Below are 20,187 nucleotides of genomic sequence, written 5' to 3'. Positions count from 1 at the left end.
GCCACTGAGGTTGGCAGGAACTGAGAACTGTAGAACAAGTCTCAGTAAATCAGACAACTTACAGAAATTCCTCACTGCAGATGCCCATGACTAAATCTAAGTCCCCAGTTTTAGTTCAAGAGAGTAAGTAGAGGCAAGAGTGAAGCTGTGAAAGAATGAGGACAAAACCTCAAAAGTCCTGTTATCCAGTCCTACAGCTGCTGCATTGAAACTACTGAGGAAAAAGAGGGAAAGATTAAAAAGAAAAGGCTTTTAAAGGAATATTCAGACAGGAACTAAAGCCTAATGATCAGCAGTATTTCAGTTGATTTCAGCTAGGAACCATATGAATTAATGCCTGTACTTTACAATCTGCATACTCAATGGGGTACATACACAAGCTCACCGGCAGCCCAAAACTTGTACATGGTTGCGTGAGTCCACTGCTCGGACACCTGGTTATCTTGAACATCTCTCTGATTTATAGGGTACAGAAACACCACTGAACTTCATAGTCTTTGTACTGCTGTCAGTCAGCTGTCTTCTGATGTGAATGCAGTTGCACTTAAGTAAAAGTGATACTAGGGCCTCTAATTGAAGTTACTACTAATTAAATCTAGAACTTGTTCTACATTTATTGGCCAATATTGGGATCCAAAAGCTAAGTATTAAAGCCCATAATTAGTAATTTAGACCAAGTGACCTGATTCTTATTCATGCCAGGCAACTTCATTTCCCATTGGGGATTCATTTCCCAATGGGACGTAAGCTGCCTTGAGGTTAGTGTTGAAGGTCATGCCCATGATGCATTATTACAATAATAATTCCATCAAATTTTGTCTGAGATCAAAGCACATTTTAAAAAAAAATGAGCTAACTCTTTTTCATAAAGAAGAAGTGAAATTCTTAAAGGGAAAGGGGAGAAGAATGAGCAAAAGAAACTGTAAGACAATGTGGGAAGTATTTAAAAATGGCACGGATTGTGATTCCTCTCTCCAAGTTTGTGGGAGATATACAGTCAACACTTGGTTTTTCAAAACCACTCATTGCTGACCTTTGAGTCTTTGCTTCCTCTGAACAAATCGAGAGCAAGCTAACAATATCAAGGTAGGTAAAGACATAAATACACTAATATCCTGTACATGGACTAAAGCCTTACAGCGTAGTGCAAGCACTTTACTAGACCACTTCATTTTCTATAACAAAAAACCCCACTTTTTTTTCCACAAGCTGATCATTTCCAAAGGTTTTGTAGGCCCAGCAAAACATTTGGTGTCATTATGCAGCCCCTCATAGTGTTCAGGGCAGAGCAGCTGCACCACGTGTATGGGAGAAGCCTACCCAACCCTTTCCAACTCTGCATACAGTTCTAGGGAGTCTTTGTATGAGCCTTCTTGAGATTTTCCTTGAGACTTCATTGTTCCCGCTGCTCCCATGAAATAACCATGACTGCCATTCTCCTGTTTGAATACTGTGCATACCTACAGCCTTCAAATGTTCAAAGCAAGCCAGAAACAATTACAAGCCCAAACCCAACCCACTAACCTACTTTTGCTCCTCTGGAGAACAATTAGGTAGCACAGGTTGTGAGTGCAAGAAAGCATTCAGATCCCAAGAGTGAAAGCTTCCAAAGGTAACACTTTGGCCACTTACAGAAAAGAAAGTTTCTTCTTCCCTGGAGAGGTGCAAAAGATTTCTGCAGTCCCAATGAAATGGTTATTAACACGATTCTCCCACTGCATTATGGGTAATGGCTGTAAAAGCAAATTCATTTTTCACGGGGGAACAGAGACACCTCTTCCAACATATTAAATGTCCTGTGGCAGCTAGGAGAACTGTACCCCATGATTAAGACCATTGTATCTGAGCGTGTGACAAAGAATATTCTGCTAACTCTTCACAAACACCTGCAGAAACCTGTTACGTTTTCTTGTATTCAAAACAAAATGCTGGGTAGTTTTAACATGTACAGTCCTATACTTCCTCTAATGGCTATTCTGTTTTCTGAAGGCAAAGAAAGTGATTCTTGATCTCACTTATGATAATGTAAATCAGAAATGATGTCAGTCAAGTCAACAGAGTAACACTAGGGTAAAGCTGATGGAACTGAAACCAGACTCATGGCCCAACACTCTGGCAGCACAAAAGTGCTTAAATTGATCCAATAACAGAAATTTTTCTCATATCATTATCCTTTTTGACATGTTTAATAAAAGTCCAAAAGTCCAAACTACTTTCACCAGGTTTTAATCAAAATTTCCTATCTATCATCTCCTGTATCTTCTCATTTATGGCCAGAAACTGAAAACCTTTCTATAAATATTTTGCTATTTGTAAACCAACATCTCAGTTTTATGATGCCCTCTTTAATTTTTAAGAAAAGAATGCAACTCGGAATTGGATTAGTGATTATCTGAGAAACAAGAAATGGATATTCGGTTACTTCTGAGTGCCATTAACACACTCTGAGAAAAAAGTCTCCATTTCTAAATGTTGTTTTTTTCTAATTTAAAAGACAAAAGAGATCCTCCCAGCTGCTCTTCTGTTTCAGTAAGTGGCCTGAAAACAGCTGAGATGTCACACACTTGTTCAAGGTTAGTTGTGTTCGTGTCCACAAAAATTCAGAGATCGCTGTTCCTTCCAAATTAAGCCTCTGGGCTTGCAAGATACTTTTGCTGAGAGGTTGATTGCGGCTTCTCCCCCTTCCTCTCCTGTTCACTAGGATGCAACTACTGATAAACAGCACAGTGGCCAGGTTTGAAGCTGGATGCAATATCACCCATAAACACCAGGTCCTGGGTGGGAGCTGAGAGCATCGCAAGCCGAATGCAATCTGGTCTTTCCTGCACTACCACAGTTTTTCCCGGCAGCCTGAATGCCAGGAGACCCGTGCCAGGCAGCCGTGCCCGCGCTGCATCTGGTATTGCCCATGTCCCGGCACTCGGCACCTCGCTGAAGTACAGAAAAGAAGAGAAATATGATTCTGATCAGATGAAAGCTTCCAGGCTATAACTCCCCATTATCTGTTATTTTGAATGTCATGTTGCATCATTATACTATAAAATGTAAACTCTCCTTTTTTGACAACTCTGTAAGTTTTGCTACAGGCTACTTCACTCAGCCCTTCAAGACACAGTATTTGTTGACCTTCACTGAACAGGATAGCAAACAAATAAGCCTTCTCATAAAATCCTCTCTATATGTTTGCCATGGTACTTACACCATTTCTCTGACGGTGTTTCCACTGTGACTGCGTGGAGGACACCTGACCTTTTGTCAAACTATCAGTTAATCAAATTCTTTATAAAACAAGCTGAAAAGCCAGCAGTACCATGGGAGGCATTCAGAAGACCTTCTCTGATAATTTTACTTTTTCATTAAAACATGTTATTTGTTCTAATTTTCCTTAAGACAGAATTTCCAAACATTTAAAATGTATGACTTCGGTCAAGATGTAGTACACTATAGGTGTTGCCCCCAAGTCTGTGGAAGCAAAAGCAGGCAGCCAGCTAGCAGAGATTTGCAACTTGAGTGAGCAAAAGCATTTTCCTGACAACGCAGCAGCTGGAGTTAGCCTTTCTGAAACTGGGGTGGGGTGAGCAGCAGGTGTCTCTGCGTAACCGGCTCCGATTATTTCCACTAGCTGTACGGAGCCCAGAGCAGATGCACACACAACACAAACCTGCATGTGCAGAGTTGGTTTATTGTGCGCAACGCTGCTGTTTCTGTGGGAAAAAGTGCCCGGATGACAAAGGGAACTGAGAGAGATGTGCTGAGACTCCAGTTAGAGACACGTATCCAGCTGGGGTCACCACCATCTGAGACAGCTGATGAGAGCTCCAAGTGTCTGGAGGGCTGAGAAACATACTTGGGGAAAAAAATGCTGAAGAGAAGCATTGAGGAACTAGATTTGTTTAGTCTGGAAAAGTAAGGGTGAAACATGATAAAGATCTTTCTTTTAATAAAGAAATGTTTTTAATAAAGAGGGCAGGGATCAAGTATTCTGCATGTTCTGCTCTACACTGGGGGAAAGATGTGAAGGAATCCACTTAATTGGATATCAAGGCTTTTTTTCTAATTTTTCACACAGAGAAGCACAAGAACAGGCATATGAATATTGTGGAATCTCTTCTCAGAGGTCTTTCAGACCTCTGAGGGCAGACAGACATCTGTTGATGATCTAAGTGTATTTGATCTCTGTTCAGTGCAAGAGGCCCTTGAGCCCTCTTCCAGTCCTTTGTACCAATGATTTTGCAAAACACCAGACTCCTCTGTAAAACACAGGCACATGGTGTGGCCCCAAGAACAGATGAAGAAGAGAGTTTGTATGCTGAATGCTCACCAAAGGAAACCTGGAGCTCTGAGCAAAGGAATAAGTATCTTCTTTGCAAATGAACACTCCTGCTTCAAAGACACTTGTCTCAATCGTCGTTGTCTCCTACAAAAAAGAAATAGCTTGCAGAACCCTGAACTTCAGATCAGAAGAAGAGATAGCATTGACTTTGGTCCGACTGGCTTTGCAAGAAACAGAGCAGGTCCGTAGTCCAGAGGTAATTGGTTATTCTTACACAGTGTGTTTCATCTAAGAACCTCAAAATACTAAAGCTTCATTGCATGATTAAGTCTTCATGAGCTAGGTGGCAATCTCTAGATGTTTTACAGAACAGTGAACAGGGAGGTTAAGAGTTCATGTTTTACAGAAGAGTTGATCATCATCTGTGACTGAAATCAAAGAAGTCTCACTGAGATAAATCAAAGCTAGAGATGCTCAGATTCCCCAAATCAGTCCATTTGTAGCTTGCAATTAGTGAATAAGGAACAGGAACCTAGAAATACATTATAGGCTTTCATTATATGCCAACTCTTGCCAGTGGATGTGAGTCATCATGGTATCTTAAAGCATGACTGTTCATCACTACAAAAATTATATGAACCAGAAAGATACCACACTCTTTAGATTGAATAGACTTCATGCAAACTTTTGTCATAAACACAACTGCTTTCCTGGCAAGTTTCAGACATGCAGCCATGGTTCTGAAACATGATGAGTTATTTTAAAAGCCACTTGCATAAAATAAATAATGTGCAGCATATGTTATGTCTCAGGTTATGAAAACATTCCACAACAAACTAGCTTCAAACAATTAAAAATGTTTCAGTCAATGGACAAAAGTTCAAGCCATAACTTTGAGCTGTCTCCGGTTCCAAGCACTTCTGTCTTAATGATATGTGTATTTTCAAATGTTTACAGCAATTTTCCACATATAATCTATTCGCAAATCTCCGCACAGATTGCTACTAGTAGAGACCTCAAAACTATGAAAGAAACAAGCTAAAATGAACTTTGGTGTGAGATGGTGCATGATGGGATGAGAAGAGCTCATACACAAAACCCTAGAAATACTGGCTTCGTCCAGCTGTTACGTTGCTGCATTTGATTTGCACTCACATGGCCGTGACCCAAGACCAGCAACGGAGCGCAGTGGTTTGTGTCAAGGATGGGACATCTGCCACATGCAATGCCAATTCTGCTGTTGCTTTTGTGGAGCCGCATTGTTCTCCAGATGTTTGAGGAAGGTTCAGCTAGCAGGGGCAGCAGTTACCAGGACAGGTAGCAATGGTATCACGATCAGGGGTGACTGTCCTCAGTCCTTTGAGGCAAAAACTCATAAGGAGTCATGAGGAGGACTGTAATCAGAGCAGTTACAAGAAAAAAGGGAGGCTAGGTAGATATAGATAGATAGATAGATAGATAGATTAGATATATAAATATATATAGATATATTTCCAAGTCATGCTGGAAGGTGCAAAATCAGGGAAAGATAAGTTTATGTGCTCAGGTAATGTGTGTTATCAAACAGGAAAGGTAATGGAAGGTAAAACAGAGGCCATGAAATTGTTCCTCCAAGGCTGATCTGCTACTTGTGGCTAGAGATTCACCCCAAGAACTGGCCCGGGGTATCTGCTCTGGGGTCTGCACTGCTGCCCTCGGAGCAGGTACACGCCAGCGCAGGGCACGGCCTGGGCTCTGCTTGCCCCACCACGGGGAGATGCCTGGAGCCCCTTTGGGTGACTCTGGTGATGCTTTTGGGTGACTTTTGGGTGACTCCCCCACCTCTCCACTTTGGGCAGGGGCAGGCCAATGCCTGTTGAGCTACAGCCCAGAAAGTCCTGACCATGCAGCTGGTGACCGACGGAGGGGAAGTGTGAAGGGGCTGACGGTGAGAATCATAGAACCATTTCGGTTGGAAAAGACCTTTAAGATCATCGAGTCCGACTGAGGAATGCAGAGGAAAGCAATGGAGGAAGAGACAGAGCGTCTTGGTGGTCCTTTGATTTTGGGAAGTTTGGGTTAGTTTCAACCTGGCGAGGGAAAGGTTCCCAGCACTGTCACAGCACACGCAGACTCCTGACGCTTTTTGGTGTTACGTGCAAAAATGTTGGAACATTCTTTTTTCTTGCCCTGTGTCTGATCTTGTCTGTTCAGCTTTAGCTGTATATGTAGTAAACAGCCAATTCTACATCAGGAGCAGCTGCAACACTTCTTGTAATCAACTTCTGCATTTTCTTTTTGCTTTTTTTCCTACCACAAAGTCATCTGGGTCTGCATGAGGCAAACCAGTAAAGCACAAGGCTTCATAATTCCAGGATATTTGCCTTGAGATGACAGATGTAGGAATTGGCAGTGAGGTGGACGGGGAGCATGGAGAGCAGCTGTGTTATTAGTAGCAATTTATCTACTACGACAGTGTGTAGACATTATACCTGCAAATGGGGGCCCGTAATGCCAGGCACTACATACACGTGTCATGAGAGCTAAACTTCCGAAGCAAACCAATCTCACTAGCCCTGGAAGTGGGAACGGGGACCAAACGCAGGAAATACCTTGCCCAGGATTACAGAGTGGGTCAATGAGAGAGAAGAAAATTGAACCCAATGCTGTTCTCTAATCAAATGGTATTTTCAGCACTGAGGGCAGAATCACTTGTAGGTAGCTAAATGAAGCAAATCAGCAGTGCCTATCAACTGTAGGGTTTGTTCTGTAGCTGCAAGCTGATCTGGAGTCATGATGAATCTCTTTTCCCTCATATTCTACTAAACTATCAAACCAGGTGTAGACACCCAGAAAAATAGAATGGCTGAAGATAACAGAGCCCTCAGCAAACAGCTGAACAAGTTCTGCCTGGAGGGGTTGTACTAATCCATCACAAAAGGCAACACTAACCACCTCAGTTCACGAGCTCATTTACTGCAGTAGATCTGATGCAGCTTCAGGCTGACTTGCTTGCTCCGGACTTGCTGGGCTGCCTCTTGGGCCTCGGCAAGCCCACTGGGAGGAAAAAGCTAAGTTTCTTCTCTGGGTTTCCAGCATCCTTCCTCTTTGGTGCTGGGCTACAAGTTGTAGTCTTGAACTATGCCCTTTCTTGGAGAAACCTAGCAACCGCTGAGGTTTCCTTTCTGACAAGTGCATAGCAAGTATATGAAGCATTTTTCATGCTAATCGGCAACAGCGTCTGCTATCTAGCTACACCTTGTTTTTCCTGTTCTCAGAAGACCTTTTTGTAGCTGCTTTTTTCTAGAAATCCCATTTCTGTTCCTGATATGGTTATGTTCCTGCCATGCAAATGGTGTGAATCAAAAGGTCTCCTACATAAAGCTCTTTGATCCAAAGTGTGGTTTCCTTGGAATGTTGAATTATTTGATTCAGAGAAATTTGGGGGTGTAACAACAACATGAGTTTTGGAGCAACAAAGGAAGATAAAAGATTGCCTAGATCAAGAAGGAGAAATTTCTTCCTGGCTCCTACAGGTGACCAGAGGAAATCTTAAACACTCAAAGCCCCATAGATAGTAGTTTTGAAATAACAATTGTCCCATGCGACAAAATTTAGTTGTTTCATCAGCTTCTTTTGCAAGTCCAGTGAATCAGCTGCAGACTTTATACTCTTCAATTAAATAGAAACACTCACTGCAATCCCAACCAGCTATGGGGGTTTTGGTACAGCTTAGTTTAAGAACCTAAACTGGTCACTACAGAAGACATGCCTTTGACTTTAATTAGTGAGAAACTGGGCCTCACAAGAAGTGCTTGGCAAGATATTTTTCAGTATCTTTAAACCCTAGTCCTTCCCCACCCATACTTTTGAAATAATTCTTTGGAAACCTGCTCACAGAGGTTTCTTTAACACAGAAACACATTTTCCCTCCTTTCTGTAGACACATAGGCTTATTGGTGTAGAGGTGCTCATAAACGTGCTAGCTGAAATTGTTTTATATAAACTTGCTTTAAAGCGGGGGAAGGGAAAGTATGTTTTACTTGTTGTTGCCTTTTTTTCTGCTGTAAAAGCATTTTGCACAGATTAGAGGATGAAAACACAGGTGAAATAAGCAGTACCAGTAGCAGTCAGCAGGATGAGCAGGGTAGCTGAAAAAACAGAATAGAAGAGAAGGCTAATACCAACCAGAATTTTCTCACTACCCAAAAGGTAGGCTACTCGCACAATCCTTGGAATTTGTCATGTAACCTCTTTTTGCTAGCAACCCAACTGAGCCATTGCCATAGTGCATTACTACAAGCAGCTAGATGTTTGATAAAGCATTTTGGGAAAAGAATGGTATTCTCACCGTTAGCAGCAACAAAGATGACAGAACAATTTTGAAAGCTTCTATTCTCAGAAAGTTTCCTCTCTCATCACGTGTGCTTAATAGGTTTGGATAGCATCCAGTGTCCAGCCTCTTATCAGAACCTTTCTACCTTTTAACGTCCTCCTGCACTGATGGATATCCTAAACATTAGCAAGCAACCTTATGTTGCAATAGTCGTAGCTTGGCTTCCTCTGGTAAACCAAATGTCATTTGTTCCATTAAAAAAAATCCCTAAATCTATAAACACTCATTTACAACCTCAACGTTATTGAATGGCTTTCTTGCAGGAAAACAAACAGATCCCTGCTTGAATACACTCCTCTGAGACAGTAAACAAGTAACCCTTCCCTTGCAAGCGATCCTCGCACCGAAGCCCATGAGCTATTTGCTTTGCATGAAGGTAGCTCATGCATGAAGGCCTGATCCAGGCTGCACTCGAGTCAATGGCTGTAGTGCTACCAGCTGCAGTGGGGATTTTGCAGAATTTGCCTTCATCTTTTTCCATTAACAGGTCAAAATCCCGAGGAAACACTTGGATGAAGAAATTAAAATCCAAAAGAGAGTTCAGGAAGGCCTTGAAAAGGATTAGGAAGTGAAGTAAATAAACACCAGGCAGGAACCAGTGGCCCACTCCCAGAAACACTGGAAACACCCACGAAAGCAAACAAAATCACTACCTAGCACTGCTGGAAACAGGGCATTCCTTAATCACCTGTGTCACATGATCCATTAACGATCATATGGTAATAGCTATTTGCAAAGAATTGAGAGGGAAGACATTTATTGTAGGCGATGACACACTGTTTGCAGTGGCATATTCCGCTCTTCCTCAGTTTTGCTTGTTGGACAAACAGCATCTGTGCCAGGATAATAAACTTGCTATATGCTCGATTTTTGACTCAGGTCAGAGTCTGGCTTGATTAAAAAATAATAAATTAACATACAAGCTGAGGCTTGGCATGCAGGTTAAGTGAGTTTTGTAAGTGTAGTTGCATTACCGGGAAAAAAAATACTAAAGAGGAATAGTTTGAAGTGCCACATATCCACAAATTAATATGCTGATTATTTTAAAATCCATTTGTAATCAAAAGACTTTAAAAAAAACCCCTTATTTTCTTTTTTTTTACACTTATCGAGTGATATTTTAATGAATTGAGATATATTTGTTTTCTGTGAAATTTAAAACATTTCTTATGGTAATGCTGTGATTCCCGGTTCCAAGCTGAAATAACACACTCTAACATTATTAGCTTAGTGATTCTTCTAGCTGCATCATCCCAGCCAAAGGTGTCAGCCTCAGGCATCTCGTCTGAATTTGCCTGGCCCATTCTTGTGAGGCTACTCAGCTGCTGAAGCCTCTAGATGTTTTTCCAGAATCCTAATTTCCTGTTACGAGGGAATCAGATGAGAAATAAGGTATGTTCAACTTCCATTTTCATCACATGCCTCTTCATTCTCTTCTTTGTTGGGATCAAGCATACGGTTGTCTGTTACTGCTTCCGAGTTTAGCACAATGAATCCTGAGCTCAGAGAGACATTTGTTGACCCATTACGCTTTTAGCTTCAGAAATATAAAGCTGAACCAACCAGGAAAGTTGCTGCAAGTCGCAGCGGGTGGATAGAAGGGCTGGAGGTCAGGCGTTCAAAGGGCTCCCGTACCATCGAGAAACCGTGCACAGAAACCTGTGTGGATAGGCCATGCAATGCAATTTAATGTATTCTGCATTACACCTAGTGTGGAATTCACCTCATTGCACTTTAATAATCTAAAAAATGAGACACTCAAAGTTTCCCTCGGCTCCCTGTAGTCAGTGGGCAGAAAGAGACGCTTCATCTCTCCTATCCAGCTGCCTCCCTGTGTTTGGACAACCAAGGCTGCAATATGTGTGTTGGGAGACCAGAGGTCTATTTTAATGTCATTCTGTGCAAATGCACAAAAGCCATCGCCTGCAGATTTCTGGATGTTTTGCAAGCCAGTGTTTCAGACAGCTGGAAAAGGCTGATTCCTTTTTTCCCATGTGGGCAAAATTTTCAGGCAGAAGAGGCTGCTTCTGGGGAAGCTGAAAGAACCTCAAAGGTTTAGAATTAACCTCCCTGGCCATTGGGTAATCCATACAAACTGAGCATAAGTGATGAGGGGTAGGCAGAGGGGATAGGGAAAAGATGATCCCCTGAAAACCAGAGGAGGAAACTATAATGAGCATATTCATTAGCCAAGGGCAGACAAGTACATCCTTCCTGTTCTCAGATAATCCTAAGCAGACGGCTCTTTATTTGCACAGTGTCCTCAGCCCTTTCGGATGGCCTGGCTAGTCTCCGAGAGGAGCCAGAGCAGCCTGGGGGGCCTGCCCTGCCTCAGCAGACAGATGTGAGCCAGGTTTACATGTGTGGTTGACATCAATTAGCTGAAGCAAGTTTCCATTTTCCAGAGGGTCATGTCAGAGTAATTCCAGCAAACACAGGGAAGCTAGAAGGCTTTTGCCCACTGACCAAGTCATCCCAATGATTTTCCTGACCACAAATGACAAACAGTTAAGAAGCATGTGAACTTGGGAGTGTAACCTCTCCAAAACAACAAGGAAGGAAAAACAGAGCTTCAACTAATAGCACTGCAACTAATAACACTGCTTAGCGTAAACCCAGTGTAGTTAATGACTCCAGCCCAAATCTGCAACCAGTCTGAGCAAATGCATTGTAAATGGAGCCTTCCTTAAGCCTAAAGGACAGGACACGGGACTGCCCACGGACCTATTTTGGGACAGCATCACCAGGACAGAGCAGACTCCATGTTGTTTCCATAGGCTCTCAAGCAGTTTGGCACCATTGCAAGAGACAGAAATCCTCGGTAAGTGTTTAGTTAACTAACATTTGTATTATAAACAGTGGGTAAAGGATGAGGAAATAGGACTTGAGCAAACCGTGAGAAAATGCCGTTTAGTCTGACACCACAGCAAAGGGACTCCTAATCAAGGCAACACTGTGATTTTTCAGATTCCTCTGCCACACTATATTACAGCCTGGCCCCAGTGACGGAAGAACGCTTATTAAAATAAATTCTGATTAGAAAGCATTAATTTGAGTAACAAGGTTGCTGTTCTGCAGCTCAGATATTTTTCCCAGAATTGAACTTCGGAAAGATGAGCTTATGCAGAAAGTACGCTGAGAAGGTACTTTCCTGGACTAAGACAGAGTGATCAGCAGAGATATTGATTGTGCTGTCTCTGGAACAACAGCAAGAATTATGTATTGATTTCTCTGGAGACTGGATTACGTATTGATTATGCTAGCTGCAAAGCAGAGGCCTAAGTAATGCTATCATCTCGGGCTAAAATGGTGCCCATAGAGTAGTGAAGTCAATAGAAAGGGGAGATGAGAAATCCATTGAGTCAAAGGGTAAAGTCCCAGGGCAATTAATTAAATGGCAAAACTCTCCTTGGCTCAAGTAAGACCAGGATTTCTACTTAAGTATTTAGCATCCTGAAAAGTCTTCTAATAGGAGCCCAAAGGGCACAGACGAATAACGCTTTGAGCAAGTAAATAATTTTAGCCCATCCTGAATCCATGTAACACACTGTGTTCAGACAGGCACTTCATTCATTGCTTACTTCAACTGGGTCATTAATGAAATGCACAGGGTTTAGAAAAATTTGAAAACTAGCTGCGGAGATAACTCTTGGATCAAGCCTTAAGGGACCATCCACTGTAGCCAGTGAAAAGCGATATTGCCTTTTATCAGCAAGATAATAAGCTTACAGGGGGACGGTGATGACTCGCTGGATAGAAGTGATATAAGCTGAATTTGTACGAGAAAGGTAACAATGTAGAAGACAGTCCCCGGAGGCTCACCTTTCAACACACAAAGCCTCTGTCTCGTATTGAACTCTGCAGATTGCTTTACAGAAGCTTAATGTTTCTTTCTTTCAGAGCTTCCCTTAAAGTGACATTCAGCTTTTGGTTTGGCCATTCCAAAAACTAATTATAACATGTTCCCTAGAAGGCATTTAGTTAGAGGAAGAGGTCTCAGTACTTGAATCCAATTCTTGGTACCATATGACCTGCCCTTCCAGGATTCAGCCAGAATCATTAAAAAGTGATACATGAAACTTTCCTTATGGGAAATGGAAGGCTTTAGTGATCAGTGAAGATGACTCACTCAGAAGGGCAAGTGCTGAAGTTTGCATTTATTTTGGTGTTGAAAACAGAAAGGGGGAAAGAAATCTCAAGGAGTGAGCAACCGAAGGCAAAGCTCCTCAGCATCAAGATTAAAGCAACAGTGTGCAAAAAGAAAACTACTCTGACAATGCACCAAGCTGAGAGAGGGTGTTTGTGAGCAGGGGCCTGCACTCAGCTGCATGGCTTTGTTCTGCAGAAGGGCTCATATATCATTTTAATTTCATCTCACCGTATTACTTAAATGTTTTCTTCTCCATAAAGAACTGATTTGAGAGACAAGCACATTTTAGCCGGTAGGCAAGTGGAAGGCCAGGCACTGCTGGTCAGCCAGTTTCCCTTTCACAGGACTTTTCCCTCCCTTCCTTATCCTATAATTGTTCATAAAAACAAAGACATATTTTCATTTAGCAAAATACCCATTGCTTGCCTTAGACTGGAGTAAGGAGGTTATTGCTGTGTCCAGCTAACCTCTTGCAGCAAAGAAAAAAATTGCAAATGTGGCCTTTATTCTGTGCATTTCCTGGAGGAAAGGAGACTGAACAGGAATTCAGATAAGAAAACTAATGCTGTTGCTGTTCTTATTCTGTGAAGTAAATTAATGGGGCTAACAATGCACATTAGACATCCTATTCAGTAACATTTTTAGTACCCAGCTGAGTCCAAATATAAACTATAATGGCATATTAAGACTGTCTTAAGAGCCATTTCAAATCAATTTAGTTTTATATAGTGTCTCTCAAAGTATCTCAAGGTGATTTACAGTGAAAAAGAAAATAATGGGCTAGTGATTTAGTAGAGTAAGGCATGGCAGCTGTCAGGCAGGAAGGCAAAAATGCTGCACGGAGATGCAAAACTCTAATTTAAAAGCAGTACAAAGGTAAACATATCTCTTTGCTCTTCCAGTACAAGAAGCAGCCAGGTAATGAAGCCGGGCTGCGTTCAGTTTAACTCAACTGTTCCACAAAGCACGAAGGGCTTTTCCATTTACAGACTGAACTGGAACCTAAAACTGAACCATTCCCACTCAACTATTGAGATTAGGAAAAGCCAGGAAAGAAATATTTGTGACCAATTCATTTTAGCAGTTTTACCATCGTATTTCACAACCTCAGAAATTTTAGACTTCCTGTGGGTTGGACTTTTGCCCTACAGACTTATTAAGTCAAGAAGGCAGCTTTAAGCGCCTTTTTCATGGAAACTGTTAAAGCCTCTCTTGAAGAAGCGAGACTCTAGTCAAGCAACCTTGATCTTGCCAGTGTGGCAACCGTTGTGCTGCTCCTGTTAAGCAAAGGCAACCTGCTTAGGAAGCCATGAAAACTCTTGTATTTTGGCATCCTAAAAAAAGTACTCTTTACATTTCCCTGCCATCAAATAGTTCAGAATGTCCTGTTGGATATGAGCGTTTGAACCAACTTTAGGCAAGAGACAGGGAATACTAATGTCTTCCTAGGTGGGGAGCGGCGTACATAGAATCACAGAACAGCTCAGGTTGGAAGGAACCTTGAAAGATCATCTGGTCCAACCTTTTGTGGGAAAGGGAGCCTAGATGATATTATCTAGCACCCTGTCCAATAGCACCTTGAAAACTTCCAGCGATGAGGGCTCTACTACATTCCTAGGGAGGTTGTTCCTACGTGCCACTTCTTCGAGAGGTCTAAACCACCCATTTTCCCTTCCAGGTGCCAGGATGCATTCAGACTTTGTCATCACTGTTGCCTGTAGGCCAGTGAGATGGTGGAAACCTGACCTGCTCATGCCGTCCCTGGCATCGACCACAACAAAAGGCTGCTGGACCGCTTCTCAACTTCCCCAGCGAGCACACAGGGGCTGTTCGGGAGGTTAAAGCTGCGAAGAGCCTGAATTGTGATTACTTGAAAAAGTGCCTCCCCCCCTCAACCATCTTGGCAAGTGCTGAGCTTGTTTAGCTGCCTCGGGGCTGATGCAGAGCGTTCTCACGCAGAGCTTTCCACGTGGGAATTCGCTGCTACCACACGTTTGAGTTTGCGAACCGTGCGGTGTCGCACCATCTCGCAGACAGCAGCGGCGTGAGTCGCATGAGGCTGTAAGTACTGGTGTGATGTCTATTCATCTGGGAAAGTGTTTTCTTTTCCTTTTTGTGGTGCAAGTAGTATATGTTTTATTAAATAAAGTGCATGTTCCCTATGCAAATGAATGCTGACACATTGTATGTTAAATATGTATGACATTTAAAAATCTAAGCAAGAACTAAAAATCATTTATAAATATTAAAGAGCATGAAGTCTACTTTTTGTTTTCATTTTGCTTCTGATCCTGCACTCTGGGAAAAATACTCCTCACATTATAAGACTGAATTATCTGTCCAAGAACTAAACCTATAATTTTATTCTATCAGTCAAGCTGTATGTCACACTATTTTTATATCAAGACAATCAGGTTCTTTGAAGCACAGACACACACCTACTTAAAAGGAGCATTCCTCTGAAAGCAGAAGACTTTAGAATCAGCGGCAATTTGTATCTTTCAAGGGACTGATAACTAAATGGAGAAATGCAGTTCCTAATGAAAAGATGTTTCTTTGCTGACCAGGATGATATTCCAGCAGGACATTTGGATCCAGATTCATCCATTTTGACTGCAAGCATCTAACCTGGCTTCAAATTACTGACTTCTAATGGCTTAAAATGTGTCCTTTGGAGATTCTTATTTCTCCTTCCTGACAAGCAAGGACAGTAGGCCATCTGAACTCCTAGCCTGAGCACCTTAGTTAGGTATCTAAAAAGAAACAAAATTAATCTAGCCCTTGCTCTAGTTTTTTAAGTATTTGTTGTGTGGAAGTCCTGTTAGAAAATCTACTATTCAATCCATTGCTATGGCACAGTCAACTTCACCTCTAGGAAGTATCTTCTGCTTCACAGGGCTTAAACATCCCTGTGGGAAGAAGCAGAAGTTTCCCCTTCAGAAAAAAAAGCGCAGAGAGACCAATGCAGACATTAAAGCACCACCACCAGGGAGGCAATTTTAGATTACAAGTGAAGGAGCATATCTTTGTGCTCCCTTCTGCCCCAATACGTTAAGATAACTTGCAAATACCAATAAAGTTTCAGAACAGACTGTAAATACCCTGTGCCCGTTTTACATACTGAGAAACCAGGTACACAGGTCAAATATGAAGTGCAGAGCATGGCAGAGAATGGAAACTCCAGCTCTGGAGCCCCAGTAATTTCCCTTCCTGTAACACCACCAGTTTTTCTTGATGAAGAAGCACCTGCTCTCAGATTGCTCTTCACCGCACATTCACTTACCTCACTAAACTATTTCATGCGCTTCTGCTGCACTATGGATGGCAGGAGTGCCATGGGACAGCAGTGAAAGGATTTGGCATCTGGAAACCCGCACCAAGACTGGCTGAACTGAAGCAGTACTATCCTTCTCTCACTTTACTAGCTCTGCTATCAGCAAAAATGCCTTTCTCCATTTCCAGATGGGAACTGAAGCAGTGGGAAATATTTTCCCTTGGTATTTGTCTCTCGTTCCTCTGTTGACAGAAATTTTAAGACAAATGGCCATTTTGGTGGATTTAAAAAGCAGTGGAACTTCATGCCCCTAATGAATGGGCAGCGGGAACTCGTACTGGCAGCGCTCAATGGCTGCACATGAAACTAGCCAGGCTCAGTAAATGAAACCAGATCCCAAAAATGCAGTCTGGAGATAACTGAAAGTATGCATTGAAATTTATTGTAGGAAAATGACTGACTGGAAAAAAAGTGGTCTGCTCTGCCCGTGCACCTCCAAAACATATTGTACCATTTAAACACTCTAGAAAGACATCTGCCAAAAACGCAATTAATTCTCCTGAAGGTCAAATGTATTTCTCCCGTAAAACAGTGGAAGCAGCAATTGTATGTCTTGATTACTCTTATGAAAGCGACTTAGGAAAAATCCTAGGATTGTTCTTGTGTTTGAAGTTGGATGTTTATTGCTTACTGGCAGTGACTTTTGTTGCAAAGGTTAAACGCGGTCAGCAAATGATCGTAACCCCCCCCAAAAAGGGTTAGTCCCAGTGCAGCCTGTCCAAAATCCCCGCAGCAGATCTGTACTTCTGTTTGGAGTGCCACCCTGTGGACACAGCTGCTCCCATGAGCTCCTCTCCTTCCGACAACCCCGAGATGCAACGCTGAGGGACCACGAGCAGTGGACACAAGGAGAGGTGACAGCATCTCTCAGCTCCAAACCACGCTGTCCCACGTCACTCTTACACATCCCTGGCTACCCTGGGGCAAATGGTGGTGGGGGACGAGTGGGAATTTTTGTACCAAAATACAGCACCTGTTACCAAAGACCATTTTTACTGGTGCTTTCTACACAACGGTATATGAAATGCCACCACCTCTTTCGAGCTGGGTAAGAGTTAATTATGGTATCTGTTGATAACAGCTGAGGGCTCTTGCATCACACCCCAGGTGTAGAGCTTTGCACACCAAGAAGAGACCTGAGAAGCCCCCTGCTCATCCACAGATGAATTAAGCCCCTGGTAAGCTCAAGTTCATCCTTAGAAGTCAATTTCTGGATTGGATTATAACTTTTTTTCTCTCCGACTGTTTGTATAAGACTTGCAGGTTTAGTCGCTGGAGATTGCCACCATAAATTTTAGGAGTCTGGCTTACAAAGCCTGTAACAACCTAACCTTGTTTAGCAAAGGTGTGCCTTGCAGCATTCCTTCAGTAATGCCACTTTGGCTGCCCCTTACCTCTGGGGTGAGGTATTTCATCATGATTTCCTTTCCTTTCTCTCCCAGCTTTTCATCTGGAGCAATTTCATATTCTGCCTGGAACAGATATAAAAAAAAAGTCAATATTTGCACTCATATTTCACCATTTTAACTTCATTTTGGATGTGGCATTAACAGAACGCTCTGTCTGAAAAATCTGAAGCATAAATACCATTTTCTGATGGCATTAAAACCCGTACACACAATCCTATTAAAAACCTTCCACTATATTTTGACCAAACTCTAGTGGTGCATTTTCTGAGACGATGTCTCTTAATTAACACCAATACAATTTAATGTATTTATATTTTATAGCCTTGCCAAGCCAGCTTTCAGAAAGCATTCAGTGACACGAGACAACAACTTAATTTGGTTTTGCTCAAAGGGAAGGCGGACACAGAAGGTAAAATGATTTCTCCGAGTAGTAAAGAAAGTGAATGTTTGTTAATTCTTGCCACAGTGGTATTTCAAGTACCAGGTAAACTCCTCCTTTTTGGTCGAATGTGTCTTTCCTATTTATTTATGTCTTCCCCTTGGTCTAACAATACTTCTGCAAAGCAGAGAGACTTGCCCATCACTTCTTTTAGTGATCCTTGACTCAGTGCCTCCAGGAGGCAGATCTAAGAGCCAATTTCTTAGGCAGATTTGGTAGGGCCAAGATAAAACAAGAGGCACCATTTAAAGGAATAGACACTATAGGCAAAATTCTCTTTGACTTCCCTGGTGCCTTAAAAAGGAGAGTACCACATTCCCTCATGCAAAGTTTACCTACATTTTAAAATTCTGACTGTTCTATGTATTGTAGCATTACTGACTTTTGATGAGTTTCAGGACAACATTTACATAAGAAACAAAAGAAGCATTACTTGTGCACCACAAAGACATTAATCACTTCAGTTAAAGTTTTGGATCTACGGCAGGCATTTGAAGGAAACACGCGCCGCATGGGAACCCAGTGGCTAAACGACAATGACAAGTTCTTAGAGACATTCCCTCTTGGCACTGCCCAGGATATGAAGCTTTAGCCTTAGGATCAAAATATTTTCCAGAAAAAAAAAAAAAGAAGACAGCCTAACAGCTTTCATGACTGTTTATATTAAAAAAAGGATCCCAGAAAATTCTGCCAAACCAATTAAGTAACCTGGTCCAATACAAGCTGTCTGCGATGATAAATGAGGGGGAAGTTAGAAAAAAAAAAAAAAGAAGAAGGTAAATCAGACTGAACTGGCAAACACTTGGAAGAACAAATTTCAGAACTATTGCCCACTGGAAGGCGTATGCACTGCTCCAAGCTTGATGCAATAAATCCGAAGGCAGGCTGTAATGGATACCCTAGCTAAGCAGACCTACGAATGACATGAAAACCACAATGTAGTAATAATGCTATTATCCATCTATCTGGCCAGTGCTGATTTAGCTATTGCAGCTTAAGTCTGAAGCTACATATTTATACACATACATAGCAGGTTGCTTGAACAATCTAGAATTACAATCTGATTTGGTTTGGGAAATGACAATGACCGCAAATAACAGAGAAACCTGTATTATTGATGAAAAATACACCAAAAGCTAAAATCCACAAGTGCAGTACTTCTCTTTTAGTGATCATTTTAGGGATGAACTGATTACGTTCTCATAAAACTTAATACAAGGGTTTAAAAAAATCTTTCATCCAATTTCCTGTCCTTTTAGATCGTATCTGAATATGGGTCATTTCAGCTCCCAAAGCACAGACACTCTTGAATGTTTACAGCATCTTAACAGCATTTTTCTCCATGATTCCTTGCTAGGGGATAAAACAATGGCAAGAGTAACAGAAGGAACTATTTTTTTAAAGGTGAAAGTTGCATCTTCTTTGGACCTTACTGTTTATGTTTAGGTTCACAGACAAACTAGGTATTTTTCATATAAAAGAAAACAGAAATAATGTATTTTAATAAAAGAAAATAATTGTACTTAAATGTAACTGTCTGTGCAGAAGACTGCAAAGAAAGGAGAACTCCTTGGCATTGTCTCAGCATGGAAGTATCTAGGAGATCTCCTGAGTCCTCCATTCAATGCTATTTACAATTAATCCAATAATGACCATTTCTCTCTCCTTCATTTGCTTTTAGACCCTGGAACCTGGTAATACATTGGCTCCCTAGTGAAAAAAAAAACCCTGATTCAAAGTCATCATCTGCCATTTGAAGTGCACCAGGGAGATGTCAAAAAATTTGGTGTCCTTTTTGCCACAGATTACATTTACATCCCATCCGAATTGTACAACAGGAAGCAAATTAGGACAGACCAGAAGACAGAAGTTTAGCAGGAATTGGATCAGTGTTTTGAAATGCAGTTCCTGATGGGATCCAACATATGCAGAGCTAAATGCACACACGCACACATATACACAGCGTATCTAATTCTATCTCAAGATAGTTGGGAAGGAATAAAAGGAAAGTTTAATTATACTTGCATTTGACATCCTCAGAAAATGCGACACTGTGGTGGTGAAGGTAGGAAGTGACAGACAACTGAGGGTGTGAGAAGGAACCATAAGCTCCAACTGTGAACAGTGCTGATTTCACTGTAGCTCAAGTACTAGAAGCCCATTTCATTTTGTTTCTAAGTTCATTATTACTTCTCCCTTCAGTGCCA

The 20,187-nt window shown here is 41.7% G+C and overlaps 1 protein-coding gene across 2 annotated transcripts in view; it reads right to left on the bottom strand.

Annotated features, from left to right (window-relative positions):
• Nucleotides 1-20,187, bottom strand: part of GRK5 (G protein-coupled receptor kinase 5) — a 166,754-nt gene that overhangs the window by 36,185 nt on the left and 110,382 nt on the right. For both annotated transcript variants that reach the window (XM_075026497.1, XM_075026498.1), the window contains one exon: nucleotides 17,527-17,604. In XM_075026497.1, coding sequence (XP_074882598.1) covers nucleotides 17,527-17,604 — 78 coding nt within the window. The remainder of the gene's footprint in view (nucleotides 1-17,526; nucleotides 17,605-20,187) is intronic.

This window comes from Buteo buteo, chromosome 4 (genome assembly GCF_964188355.1).
Source record: "Buteo buteo chromosome 4, bButBut1.hap1.1, whole genome shotgun sequence".
Classification (NCBI taxonomy): domain Eukaryota; kingdom Metazoa; phylum Chordata; class Aves; order Accipitriformes; family Accipitridae; genus Buteo; species Buteo buteo.
The sequence above is the reverse complement of the archived record's forward strand: the minus strand, read 5'-3'. Positions and strand labels throughout refer to the sequence as shown.